This window comes from Oryzias latipes, chromosome 4 (assembly GCF_053564925.1).
Source record: "Oryzias latipes strain Hd-rR chromosome 4, Olatipes_Hd-rR_3.1".
Classification (NCBI taxonomy): Eukaryota; Metazoa; Chordata; class Actinopteri; order Beloniformes; family Adrianichthyidae; genus Oryzias; species Oryzias latipes.
The window spans coordinates 3,102-17,106 of NC_136240.1; the positions used below are offsets into that span (position 1 = coordinate 3,102).

A 14,005-nucleotide genomic window follows, 5' to 3' on the forward strand; every position below is an offset into this window, starting at 1 on the left:
CCTAACCCTAACCCTAACCCTAACCCTAACCCTAACCCTAACCCTAACCCTAACCCTAACCCTAACCCTAACCCTAACCCTAACCCTAACCCTAACCCTAACCCTAACCCTAACCCTAACCCTAACCCTAACCCCTAACCCTAACCCTAACCCTAACCCTAACCCTAACCCTAACCCTAACCCTAACCCTAACCCTAACCCTAACCCTAACCCTAACCCTAACCCTAACCCTAACCCTAACCCTAACCCTAACCCTAACCCTAACCCTAACCCTAACCCTAACCCTAACCCTAACCCTAACCCTAACCCTAACCCTAACCCTAACCCTAACCCTAACCCTAACCCTAACCCTAACCCTAACCCTAACCCTAACCCTAACCCTAACCCTAACCCTAACCCTAACCCTAACCCTAACCCTAACCCTAACCCTAACCCTAACCCTAACCCTAACCCTAACCCTAACCCTAACCCTAACCCTAACCCTAACCCTAACCCTAACCCTAACCCTAACCCTAACCCTAACCCTAACCCTAACCCTAACCCTAACCCTAACCCTAACCCTAACCCTAACCCTAACCCTAACCCTAACCCTAACCCTAACCCTAACCCTAACCCTAACCCTAACCCTAACCCTAACCCTAACCCTAACCCTAACCCTAACCCTAACCCTAACCCTAACCCTAACCCTAACCCTAACCCTAACCCTAACCCTAACCCTAACCCTAACCCTAACCCTAACCCTAACCCTAACCCTAACCCTAACCCTAACCCTAACCCTAACCCTAACCCTAACCCTAACCCTAACCCTAACCCTAACCCTAACCCTAACCCTAACCCTAACCCTAACCCTAACCCTAACCCTAACCCTAACCCTAACCCTAACCCTAACCCTAACCCTAACCCTAACCCTAACCCTAACCCTAACCCTAACCCTAACCCTAACCCTAACCCTAACCCTAACCCTAACCCTAACCCTAACCCTAACCCTAACCCTAACCCTAACCCTAACCCTAACCCTAACCCTAACCCTAACCCTAACCCTAACCCTAACCCTAACCCTAACCCTAACCCTAACCCTAACCCTAACCCTAACCCTAACCCTAACCCTAACCCTAACCCTAACCCTAACCCTAACCCTAACCCTAACCCTAACCCTAACCCTAACCCTAACCCTAACCCTAACCCTAACCCTAACCCTAACCCTAACCCTAACCCTAACCCTAACCCTAACCCTAACCCTAACCCTAACCCTAACCCTAACCCTAACCCTAACCCTAACCCTAACCCTAACCCTAACCCTAACCCTAACCCTAACCCTAACCCTAACCCTAACCCTAACCCTAACCCTAACCCTAACCCTAACCCTAACCCTAACCCTAACCCTAACCCTAACCCTAACCCTAACCCTAACCCTAACCCTAACCCTAACCCTAACCCTAACCCTAACCCTAACCCTAACCCTAACCCTAACCCTAACCCTAACCCTAACCCTAACCCCTAACCCTAACCCTAACCCTAACCCTAACCCTAACCCTAACCCTAACCCTAACCCTAACCCTAACCCTAACCCTAACCCTAACCCTAACCCTAACCCTAACCCTAACCCTAACCCTAACCCTAACCCTAACCCTAACCCTAACCCTAACCCTAACCCTAACCCTAACCCTAACCCTAACCCTAACCCTAACCCTAACCCTAACCCTAACCCTAACCCTAACCCTAACCCTAACCCTAACCCTAACCCTAACCCTAACCCTAACCCTAACCCTAACCCTAACCCTAACCCTAACCCTAACCCTAACCCTAACCCTAACCCTAACCCTAACCCTAACCCTAACCCTAACCCTAACCCTAACCCTAACCCTAACCCTAACCCTAACCCTAACCCTAACCCTAACCCTAACCCTAACCCTAACCCTAACCCTAACCCTAACCCTAACCCTAACCCTAACCCTAACCCTAACCCTAACCCTAACCCTAACCCTAACCCTAACCCTAACCCTAACCCTAACCCTAACCCTAACCCTAACCCTAACCCTAACCCTAACCCTAACCCTAACCCTAACCCTAACCCTAACCCTAACCCTAACCCTAACCCTAACCCTAACCCTAACCCTAACCCTAACCCTAACCCTAACCCTAACCCTAACCCTAACCCTAACCCTAACCCTAACCCTAACCCTAACCCTAACCCTAACCCTAACCCTAACCCTAACCCTAACCCTAACCCTAACCCTAACCCTAACCCTAACCCTAACCCTAACCCTAACCCTAACCCTAACCCTAACCCTAACCCTAACCCTAACCCTAACCCTAACCCTAACCCTAACCCTAACCCTAACCCTAACCCTAACCCTAACCTAACCCTAACCCTAACCCTAACCCTAACCCTAACCCTAACCCTAACCCTAACCCTAACCCTAACCCTAACCCTAACCCTAACCCTAACCCTAACCCTAACCCTAACCCTAACCCTAACCCTAACCCTAACCCTAACCCTAACCCTAACCCTAACCCTAACCCTAACCCTAACCCTAACCCTAACCCTAACCCTAACCCTAACCCTAACCCTAACCCTAACCCTAACCCTAACCCTAACCCTAACCCTAACCCTAACCCTAACCCTAACCCTAACCCTAACCCTAACCCTAACCCTAACCCTAACCCTAACCCTAACCCTAACCCTAACCCTAACCCTAACCCTAACCCTAACCCTAACCCTAACCCTAACCCTAACCCTAACCCTAACCCTAACCCTAACCCTAACCTAACCCTAACCCTAACCCTAACCCTAACCCTAACCCTAACCCTAACCCTAACCCTAACCCTAACCCTAACCCTAACCCTAACCCTAACCCTAACCCTAACCCTAACCCTAACCCTAACCCTAACCCTAACCCTAACCCTAACCCTAACCCTAACCCTAACCCTAACCCTAACCCTAACCCTAACCCTAACCCTAACCCTAACCCTAACCCCTAACCCTAACCCTAACCCTAACCCTAACCCTAACCCTAACCCTAACCCTAACCCTAACCCTAACCCTAACCCTAACCCTAACCCTAACCCTAACCCTAACCCTAACCCTAACCCTAACCCTAACCCTAACCCTAACCCTAACCCTAACCCTAACCCTAACCCTAACCCTAACCCTAACCCTAACCCTAACCCTAACCCTAACCCTAACCCTAACCCTAACCCTAACCCTAACCCTAACCCTAACCCTAACCCTAACCCTAACCCTAACCCTAACCCTAACCCTAACCCTAACCCTAACCCTAACCCTAACCCTAACCCTAACCCTAACCCTAACCCTAACCCTAACCCTAACCCTAACCCTAACCCTAACCCTAACCCTAACCCTAACCCTAACCCTAACCCTAACCCTAACCCTAACCCTAACCCTAACCCTAACCCTAACCCTAACCCTAACCCTAACCCTAACCCTAACCCTAACCCTAACCCTAACCCTAACCCTAACCCTAACCCTAACCCTAACCCTAACCCTAACCCTAACCCTAACCCTAACCCTAACCCTAACCCTAACCCTAACCCTAACCCTAACCCTAACCCTAACCCTAACCCTAACCCTAACCCTAACCCTAACCCTAACCCTAACCCTAACCCTAACCCTAACCCTAACCCTAACCCTAACCCTAACCCTAACCCTAACCCTAACCCTAACCCTAACCCTAACCCTAACCCTAACCCTAACCCTAACCCTAACCCTAACCCTAACCCTAACCCTAACCCTAACCCTAACCCTAACCCTAACCCTAACCCTAACCCTAACCCTAACCCTAACCCTAACCCTAACCCTAACCCTAACCCTAACCCTAACCCTAACCCTAACCCTAACCCTAACCCTAACCCTAACCCTAACCCTAACCCTAACCCTAACCCTAACCCTAACCCTAACCCTAACCCTAACCCTAACCCTAACCCTAACCCTAACCCTAACCCTAACCCTAACCCTAACCCTAACCCTAACCCTAACCCTAACCCTAACCCTAACCCTAACCCTAACCCTAACCCTAACCCTAACCCTAACCCTAACCCTAACCCTAACCCTAACCCTAACCCTAACCCTAACCCTAACCCTAACCCTAACCCTAACCCTAACCCTAACCCTAACCCTAACCCTAACCCTAACCCTAACCCTAACCCTAACCCTAACCCTAACCCTAACCCTAACCCTAACCCTAACCCTAACCCTAACCCTAACCCTAACCCTAACCCTAACCCTAACCCTAACCCTAACCCTAACCCTAACCCTAACCCTAACCCTAACCCTAACCCTAACCCTAACCCTAACCCTAACCCTAACCCTAACCCTAACCCTAACCCTAACCCTAACCCTAACCCTAACCCTAACCCTAACCCTAACCCTAACCCTAACCCTAACCCTAACCCTAACCCTAACCCTAACCCTAACCCTAACCCTAACCCTAACCCTAACCCTAACCCTAACCCTAACCCTAACCCTAACCCTAACCCTAACCCTAACCCTAACCCTAACCCTAACCCTAACCCTAACCCTAACCCTAACCCTAACCCTAACCCTAACCCTAACCCTAACCCTAACCCTAACCCTAACCCTAACCCTAACCCTAACCCTAACCCTAACCCTAACCCTAACCCTAACCCTAACCCTAACCCTAACCCTAACCCTAACCCTAACCCTAACCCTAACCCTAACCCTAACCCTAACCCTAACCCCTAACCCTAACCCTAACCCTAACCCTAACCCTAACCCTAACCCTAACCCTAACCCTAACCCTAACCCTAACCCTAACCCTAACCCTAACCCTAACCCTAACCCTAACCCTAACCCTAACCCTAACCCTAACCCTAACCCTAACCCTAACCCTAACCCTAACCCTAACCCTAACCCTAACCCTAACCCTAACCCTAACCCTAACCCTAACCCTAACCCTAACCCTAACCCTAACCCTAACCCTAACCCTAACCCTAACCCTAACCCTAACCCTAACCCTAACCCTAACCCTAACCCTAACCCTAACCCTAACCCTAACCCTAACCCTAACCCTAACCCTAACCCTAACCCTAACCCTAACCCTAACCCTAACCCTAACCCTAACCCTAACCCTAACCCTAACCCTAACCCTAACCCTAACCCTAACCCTAACCCTAACCCTAACCCTAACCCTAACCCTAACCCTAACCCTAACCCTAACCCTAACCCTAACCCTAACCCTAACCCTAACCCTAACCCTAACCCTAACCCTAACCCTAACCCTAACCCTAACCCTAACCCTAACCCTAACCCTAACCCTAACCCTAACCCTAACCCTAACCCTAACCCTAACCCTAACCCTAACCCTAACCCTAACCCTAACCCTAACCCTAACCCTAACCCTAACCCTAACCCTAACCCTAACCCTAACCCTAACCCTAACCCTAACCCTAACCCCTAACCCTAACCCTAACCCTAACCCTAACCCTAACCCTAACCCTAACCCTAACCCTAACCCTAACCCTAACCCTAACCCTAACCCTAACCCTAACCCTAACCCTAACCCTAACCCTAACCCTAACCCTAACCCTAACCCTAACCCTAACCCTAACCCTAACCCTAACCCTAACCCTAACCCTAACCCTAACCCTAACCCTAACCCTAACCCTAACCCTAACCCTAACCCTAACCCTAACCCTAACCCTAACCCTAACCCTAACCCTAACCCTAACCCTAACCCTAACCCTAACCCTAACCCTAACCCTAACCCTAACCCTAACCCTAACCCTAACCCTAACCCTAACCCTAACCCTAACCCTAACCCTAACCCTAACCCTAACCCTAACCCTAACCCTAACCCTAACCCTAACCCTAACCCTAACCCTAACCCTAACCCTAACCCTAACCCTAACCCTAACCCTAACCCTAACCCTAACCCTAACCCTAACCCTAACCCTAACCCTAACCCTAACCCTAACCCTAACCCTAACCCTAACCCTAACCCTAACCCTAACCCTAACCCTAACCCTAACCCTAACCCTAACCCTAACCCTAACCCTAACCCTAACCCTAACCCTAACCCCTAACCCTAACCCTAACCCTAACCCTAACCCTAACCCTAACCCTAACCCTAACCCTAACCCTAACCCTAACCCTAACCCTAACCCTAACCCTAACCCTAACCCTAACCCTAACCCTAACCCTAACCCTAACCCTAACCCTAACCCTAACCCTAACCCTAACCCTAACCCTAACCCTAACCCTAACCCTAACCCTAACCCTAACCCTAACCCTAACCCTAACCCTAACCCTAACCCTAACCCTAACCCTAACCCTAACCCTAACCCTAACCCTAACCCTAACCCTAACCCTAACCCTAACCCTAACCCTAACCCTAACCCTAACCCTAACCCTAACCCTAACCCTAACCCTAACCCTAACCCTAACCCTAACCCTAACCCTAACCCTAACCCTAACCCTAACCCTAACCCTAACCCTAACCCTAACCCTAACCCTAACCCTAACCCTAACCCTAACCCTAACCCTAACCCTAACCCTAACCCTAACCCTAACCCTAACCCTAACCCTAACCCTAACCCTAACCCTAACCCTAACCCTAACCCTAACCCTAACCCTAACCCCTAACCCTAACCCTAACCCTAACCCTAACCCTAACCCTAACCCTAACCCTAACCCTAACCCTAACCCTAACCCTAACCCTAACCCTAACCCTAACCCTAACCCTAACCCTAACCCTAACCCTAACCCTAACCCTAACCCTAACCCTAACCCTAACCCTAACCCTAACCCTAACCCTAACCCTAACCCTAACCCTAACCCTAACCCTAACCCTAACCCTAACCCTAACCCTAACCCTAACCCTAACCCTAACCCTAACCCTAACCCTAACCCTAACCCTAACCCTAACCCTAACCCTAACCCTAACCCTAACCCTAACCCTAACCCTAACCCTAACCCTAACCCTAACCCTAACCCTAACCCTAACCCTAACCCTAACCCTAACCCTAACCCTAACCCTAACCCTAACCCTAACCCTAACCCTAACCCTAACCCTAACCCTAACCCTAACCCTAACCCTAACCCTAACCCTAACCCTAACCCTAACCCTAACCCCTAACCCTAACCCTAACCCTAACCCTAACCCTAACCCTAACCCTAACCCTAACCCTAACCCTAACCCTAACCCTAACCCTAACCCCTAACCCTAACCCTAACCCTAACCCTAACCCTAACCCTAACCCTAACCCTAACCCTAACCCTAACCCTAACCCTAACCCTAACCCTAACCCTAACCCTAACCCTAACCCTAACCCTAACCCTAACCCTAACCCTAACCCTAACCCTAACCCTAACCCTAACCCTAACCCTAACCCTAACCCTAACCCTAACCCTAACCCTAACCCTAACCCTAACCCTAACCCTAACCCTAACCCTAACCCTAACCCTAACCCTAACCCTAACCCTAACCCTAACCCTAACCCTAACCCTAACCCTAACCCTAACCCTAACCCTAACCCTAACCCTAACCCTAACCCTAACCCTAACCCTAACCCTAACCCTAACCCTAACCCTAACCCTAACCCTAACCCTAACCCTAACCCTAACCCTAACCCTAACCCTAACCCTAACCCTAACCCTAACCCTAACCCTAACCCTAACCCTAACCCTAACCCTAACCCTAACCCTAACCCTAACCCTAACCCTAACCCTAACCCTAACCCTAACCCTAACCCTAACCCTAACCCTAACCCTAACCCTAACCCTAACCCTAACCCTAACCCTAACCCTAACCCTAACCCTAACCCTAACCCTAACCCTAACCCTAACCCTAACCCTAACCCTAACCCTAACCCTAACCCTAACCCTAACCCTAACCCTAACCCTAACCCTAACCCTAACCCTAACCCTAACCCTAACCCTAACCCTAACCCTAACCCTAACCCTAACCCTAACCCTAACCCTAACCCTAACCCTAACCCTAACCCTAACCCTAACCCTAACCCTAACCCTAACCCTAACCCTAACCCTAACCCTAACCCTAACCCTAACCCTAACCCTAACCCTAACCCTAACCCTAACCCTAACCCTAACCCTAACCCTAACCCTAACCCTAACCCTAACCCTAACCCTAACCCTAACCCTAACCCTAACCCTAACCCTAACCCTAACCCTAACCTAACCCTAACCCTAACCCTAACCCTAACCCTAACCCTAACCCTAACCCTAACCCTAACCCTAACCCTAACCCTAACCCTAACCCTAACCCTAACCCTAACCCTAACCCTAACCCTAACCCTAACCCTAACCCTAACCCTAACCCTAACCCTAACCCTAACCCTAACCCTAACCCTAACCCTAACCCTAACCCTAACCCTAACCCTAACCCTAACCCTAACCCTAACCCTAACCCTAACCCTAACCCTAACCCTAACCCTAACCCTAACCCTAACCCTAACCCTAACCCTAACCCTAACCCTAACCCTAACCCTAACCCTAACCCTAACCCTAACCCTAACCCTAACCCTAACCCTAACCCTAACCCTAACCCTAACCCTAACCCTAACCCTAACCCTAACCCTAACCCTAACCCTAACCCTAACCCTAACCCTAACCCTAACCCTAACCCTAACCCTAACCCTAACCCTAACCCTAACCCTAACCCTAACCCTAACCCTAACCCTAACCCTAACCCTAACCCTAACCCCCTAACCCTAACCCTAACCCTAACCCTAACCCTAACCCTAACCCTAACCCTAACCCTAACCCTAACCCTAACCCTAACCCTAACCCTAACCCTAACCCTAACCCTAACCCTAACCCTAACCCTAACCCTAACCCTAACCCTAACCCTAACCCTAACCCTAACCCTAACCCTAACCCTAACCCTAACCCTAACCCTAACCCCTAACCCTAACCCTAACCCTAACCCTAACCCTAACCCTAACCCTAACCCTAACCCTAACCCTAACCCTAACCCTAACCCTAACCCTAACCCTAACCCTAACCCTAACCCTAACCCTAACCCTAACCCTAACCCTAACCCTAACCCCTAACCCTAACCCTAACCCTAACCCTAACCCTAACCCTAACCCTAACCCTAACCCTAACCCTAACCCTAACCCTAACCCTAACCCTAACCCTAACCCTAACCCTAACCCTAACCCTAACCCTAACCCTAACCCCTAACCCTAACCCCTAACCCTAACCCTAACCCTAACCCTAACCCTAACGGGACTGGTCACCCCTGCTTGAACTCACAGAGATGGGAGACACAGAGTGTTCATCCCCTGCAGCATCTCCTCCTCCTCCTCCTCATCATCATTCTCCGATGACTCCTCCACCAACACGAAGAAAGATCATCCCTGCAGCAAAATCATTTCTCATCCCAGAGCTGCAGCCAGTAGATGCTCAGCGTGCATCGCAGGAGCAGAGCACAGAAGCTCCTCACCCCACCCCAGCTGGACCTGCAGCATTCTCTGCAGCAGCTGTGCAGGTATGCACTCCAACACAACATCTCATCACTCCACGCAAATTCAGAGACTGGCATCTCCACATACATCAGGAGACGGTCATTGTGGGAGATTCGAATGTTGGCAGACTCCCATCCTTCAAAGCTGACCACATTCAAGTGGACAGCTTTCCTCAAGCGACATGGCAGGATGCTGAGTTCCTGTTAAAGAACGCCACCTGCCATACTCAGCCAAAGACCATCCTTTTGTCCTTTGGCATCCATCAGAGGACACATAAGGACAAGGACATCCCAGTAATTGAGATGTTTCATACATTTGAAGTGGCAGAACAATTATTCCCAGAAGCCAATATTGTTATTCCCATGATTGGTTATTCACATCGCCTGCCACCACAAGAAAAAGCGGTCCTGGATCATCTGAATGAACACATCGGGGAGCTGTGTAACCACATTTGCCTTTCAGATGATCCAGTGGAGACAGACCAGGACAATGTGAACTGGACAGCAGATACGGCCATGAGGATGCTGAAATATTGGAGTCCTAGGTTTCTCCCTCTTGGTCCGACAGAGGGAGTGAATGAGTAATTCAATCAGGTCCCTCGCCCCCCCTGTCTTCATCCAACAGAGGGTGGTAAAGAGCAACCTAGTCTTAAGGTTTGATTTAAAATGTCATTTCTTTTGGGTTTTATTATGGTTTTCTGACTTTCATTTCAATCATCCCCATTCAGGTAGCTCTAATCCCAACCATGGAGTATATTTTCTAACCCTAATTTGTGATTTCTGATCCCCAGCCAGGTGAATTAATTGCTCTAACCCTAACCGTGTGTAATTTTTGCCCCCCCCAACCCTAATTTGTGACTTATGACCCCCAACCAAGTGACTTAATTGCTCTAACCCTAACCGTGTGTAATCTATTTACCTGCAGCGGCCACCAGACCGATCTTTTCATGAGCGGGATGATCCTGAAACACAAGGAAAACATTTTATTCAAAGGGGATGAGGGTGGAACCATGGTGGGGACAGAAATGGCCAGTGCCTCAGGGCCCCGTGCTTACAGCGCGGGGTTCTTATTTTTCATATTCCTAACCAGCCCGAGCCTTCTGCTTCCTCGCTAGGTTCTTCCTCTTCTCCTCAGATCTTCCAACTCCATTCAGGATGACATGCTGTAAAAACGCAACCACCTTAAATTTTGAAAAAAATGATTGTGTAAACTGTTTTATGTTCCTATTAAGGTCTGATGGTCAGCATAACCTTTTATTGAGGAGAACTTCATCAATCACTGCAATTCTTTATAAGTTAAAGTCTGTTTTCCAGATTATTAGTCACTAAAATGCATACAAATGTATATTGTACATAGAAGATATTTCAATTAAGATGCTTTAAGGATAATTTGCTTCATTTGTTATATTGTTTCATGTTTTACAGTTCAAATAAGCTAAAAAAATATTGTTCTATGTGAGATTTTAAAATCACGAGTGTCATTGAATGCAACCCTCCGAGTTGGCATATTCCTATTCTCCACCGTGCCAGTGGAGGGCGCATCCTGCCCGGAGACAAGGACTGATTGGTCACTGATGACCCCAGGTGCATTTTGGGTGTGGATCCGCCCTGCAGACGGTCTTTTGACTCTGATCTCCACACGGAGCGGACCTTTCTCGGAGCGCAGCTGCATTGGCAGGTTGTCATTGTTTTTCAATTTATTCAAAGCCGTTGCCTGATGAAGACTTTTCATTGTTCGAAACGTTGCAACTTCGGCTTGTACATATATATATTTTTTACCTGAACGCTCCTGAAAATAAACCGAAATTCGTCGGTGAAAACACGACTCGACCTCCATTTTGTTTTTGCATGAGCATAACCAGCTAAGTCTGAAAGTGCAAATATGCCACCGAGGCCGCATGAAAACGACTGGATTCTGGTCCAATCCAGGAAAAGCAGCAGAAGAGGTCGTGTTTTTGATCGAGACAGGAGCACATTTGTACGTCATCCAGAAGGGAGGCCGCGACGCTCCTATGCTGAGGCCGTCAGAGAGGACCCGCTGCTTAGGGAGCCCAGCTGTTTCGGAGCGCAGCACGTAAGACACCGCAGCATGCCGCCAGCATCTGATCACTGGCACGTTTACCCTGACGGGGAGGAGAGGCCACGTGCTCAGAGACCTCAACGCTACGCCACACCTGCAAACCAATATGGCAGCCACTGGATCACAACACGGGGAGACGCAGCTGGAGCGCCCCCCCACAGAGTGCAGTCAGATGACCCGGATTTCACTCAGAAGGTGCGTGTCATCAACAGACTGATAAAAGCAGTGCATCACTCCATGAATGTGTCAAAAGAAGGTTACCCTCCAACCCTAAACAGAATAAGCCGATATTTGGCAACAATCATCAAACCTGCTTCCCCCAGCTCACAGACACAGACTCTAATACAGGGGAATGCTGAAAACTGGGCTTTTACTACCATCCTGATTTTGAGGGAACATTATCAGAACAATATCAACGAGGAGCTGAACAGACTCTCTCAGCTTTCCACAGGAGGTTGGAGAGGACCTTTTGAGATCGCCACCTGCTGGGCCAGAAGACACCTGGGCACGCGTCTGAAACAGGAAACCCTGGACCGCTGCCACAGAATGCTGAACACCAGGTTAAGAGAACCGGTCCCCCCCTCTCCTCCTCCCTCTGTTTCAGAGCACATAGAAGAACTAGAGGAGGATTTAAGCTTGGAGCTGACTCCATCACCTTCACCAGCAGTCCAGCCCCAAACCCCAAGGCCACAGAGCCCAGCAGGAGCACGTAAACGTGCCCCCAAAAAGACCAAGAGGAAAAGCACAGAACGGGACTGGTCACCCCTGCTTGAACTCACAGAGATGGGAGACACAGAGTGTTCATCCCCTGCAGCATCTCCTCCTCCTCCTCCTCATCATCATTCTCCGATGACTCCTCCACCAACACGAAGAAAGATCATCCCTGCAGCAAAATCATTTCTCATCCCAGAGCTGCAGCCAGTAGATGCTCAGCGTGCATCGCAGGAGCAGAGCACAGAAGCTCCTCACCCCACCCCAGCTGGACCTGCAGCATTCTCTGCAGCAGCTGTGCAGGTATGCACTCCAACACAACATCTCATCACTCCACGCAAATTCAGAGACTGGCATCTCCACATACATCAGGAGACGGTCATTGTGGGAGATTCGAATGTTGGCAGACTCCCATCCTTCAAAGCTGACCACATTCAAGTGGACAGCTTTCCTCAAGCGACATGGCAGGATGCTGAGTTCCTGTTAAAGAACGCCACCTGCCATACTCAGCCAAAGACCATCCTTTTGTCCTTTGGCATCCATCAGAGGACACATAAGGACAAGGACATCCCAGTAATTGAGATGTTTCATACATTTGAAGTGGCAGAACAATTATTCCCAGAAGCCAATATTGTTATTCCCATGATTGGTTATTCACATCGCCTGCCACCACAAGAAAAAGCGGTCCTGGATCATCTGAATGAACACATCGGGGAGCTGTGTAACCACATTTGCCTTTCAGATGATCCAGTGGAGACAGACCAGGACAATGTGAACTGGACAGCAGATACGGCCATGAGGATGCTGAAATATTGGAGTCCTAGGTTTCTCCCTCTTGGTCCGACAGAGGGAGTGAATGAGTAATTCAATCAGGTCCCTCGCCCCCCCTGTCTTCATCCAACAGAGGGTGGTAAAGAGCAACCTAGTCTTAAGGTTTGATTTAAAATGTCATTTCTTTTGGGTTTTATTATGGTTTTCTGACTTTCATTTCAATCATCCCCATTCAGGTAGCTCTAATCCCAACCATGGAGTATATTTTCTAACCCTAATTTGTGATTTCTGATCCCCAGCCAGGTGAATTAATTGCTCTAACCCTAACCGTGTGTAATTTTTGCCCCCCCCAACCCTAATTTGTGACTTATGACCCCCAACCAAGTGACTTAATTGCTCTAACCCTAACCGTGTGTAATCTATTTACCTGCAGCGGCCACCAGACCGATCTTTTCATGAGCGGGATGATCCTGAAACACAAGGAAAACATTTTATTCAAAGGGGATGAGGGTGGAACCATGGTGGGGACAGAAATGGCCAGTGCCTCAGGGCCCCGTGCTTACAGCGCGGGGTTCTTATTTTTCATATTCCTAACCCTAACCCTAACCCTAACCCTAACCCTAACCCTAACCCTAACCCTAACCCCTAACCCTAACCCTAACCCTAACCCTAACCCTAACCCTAACCCTAACCCTAACCCTAACCCTAACCCTCTAACCCCCCTGTAAATTCTTTTTCCAGCAGAGGGAGTTTATGAATCCCCAGAATCTGTTTCCATATGGCCCTGCCCCAAAGGTTCTAACTCTAACCCTAACCAAATTCACCATGAGCCCTAAACCTAATTAGATATTGAAAAAACAAAATTATTGATCCTATATTTCCTGCAGGAGAGCGAGATCTGAGTGGGGACAGAAATGGTCCGTGCATGAGGGCTCCAGGCGTACAGCTTGGAACCCTAACCCCAACACCTAACTAG

At 49.2% G+C, this 14,005-nt stretch overlaps 1 protein-coding gene across 1 annotated transcript; it reads left to right on the forward strand.

The window, feature by feature from the left end:
• The first annotated feature begins 10,428 nt into the window (after positions 1 to 10,428).
• On the forward strand, positions 10,429 to 13,220 carry LOC144991994 (uncharacterized). Its single transcript, XM_078946463.1, has 2 exons — positions 10,429 to 11,742; positions 11,989 to 13,220. Exons 1-2 carry the CDS (start codon positions 11,350 to 11,352, stop codon positions 13,120 to 13,122), a joined length of 1,527 nt encoding a protein of 508 aa, XP_078802589.1. The 5' UTR covers positions 10,429 to 11,349; the 3' UTR covers positions 13,123 to 13,220.
• Positions 13,221 to 14,005: the final 785 nt, after the last annotated feature.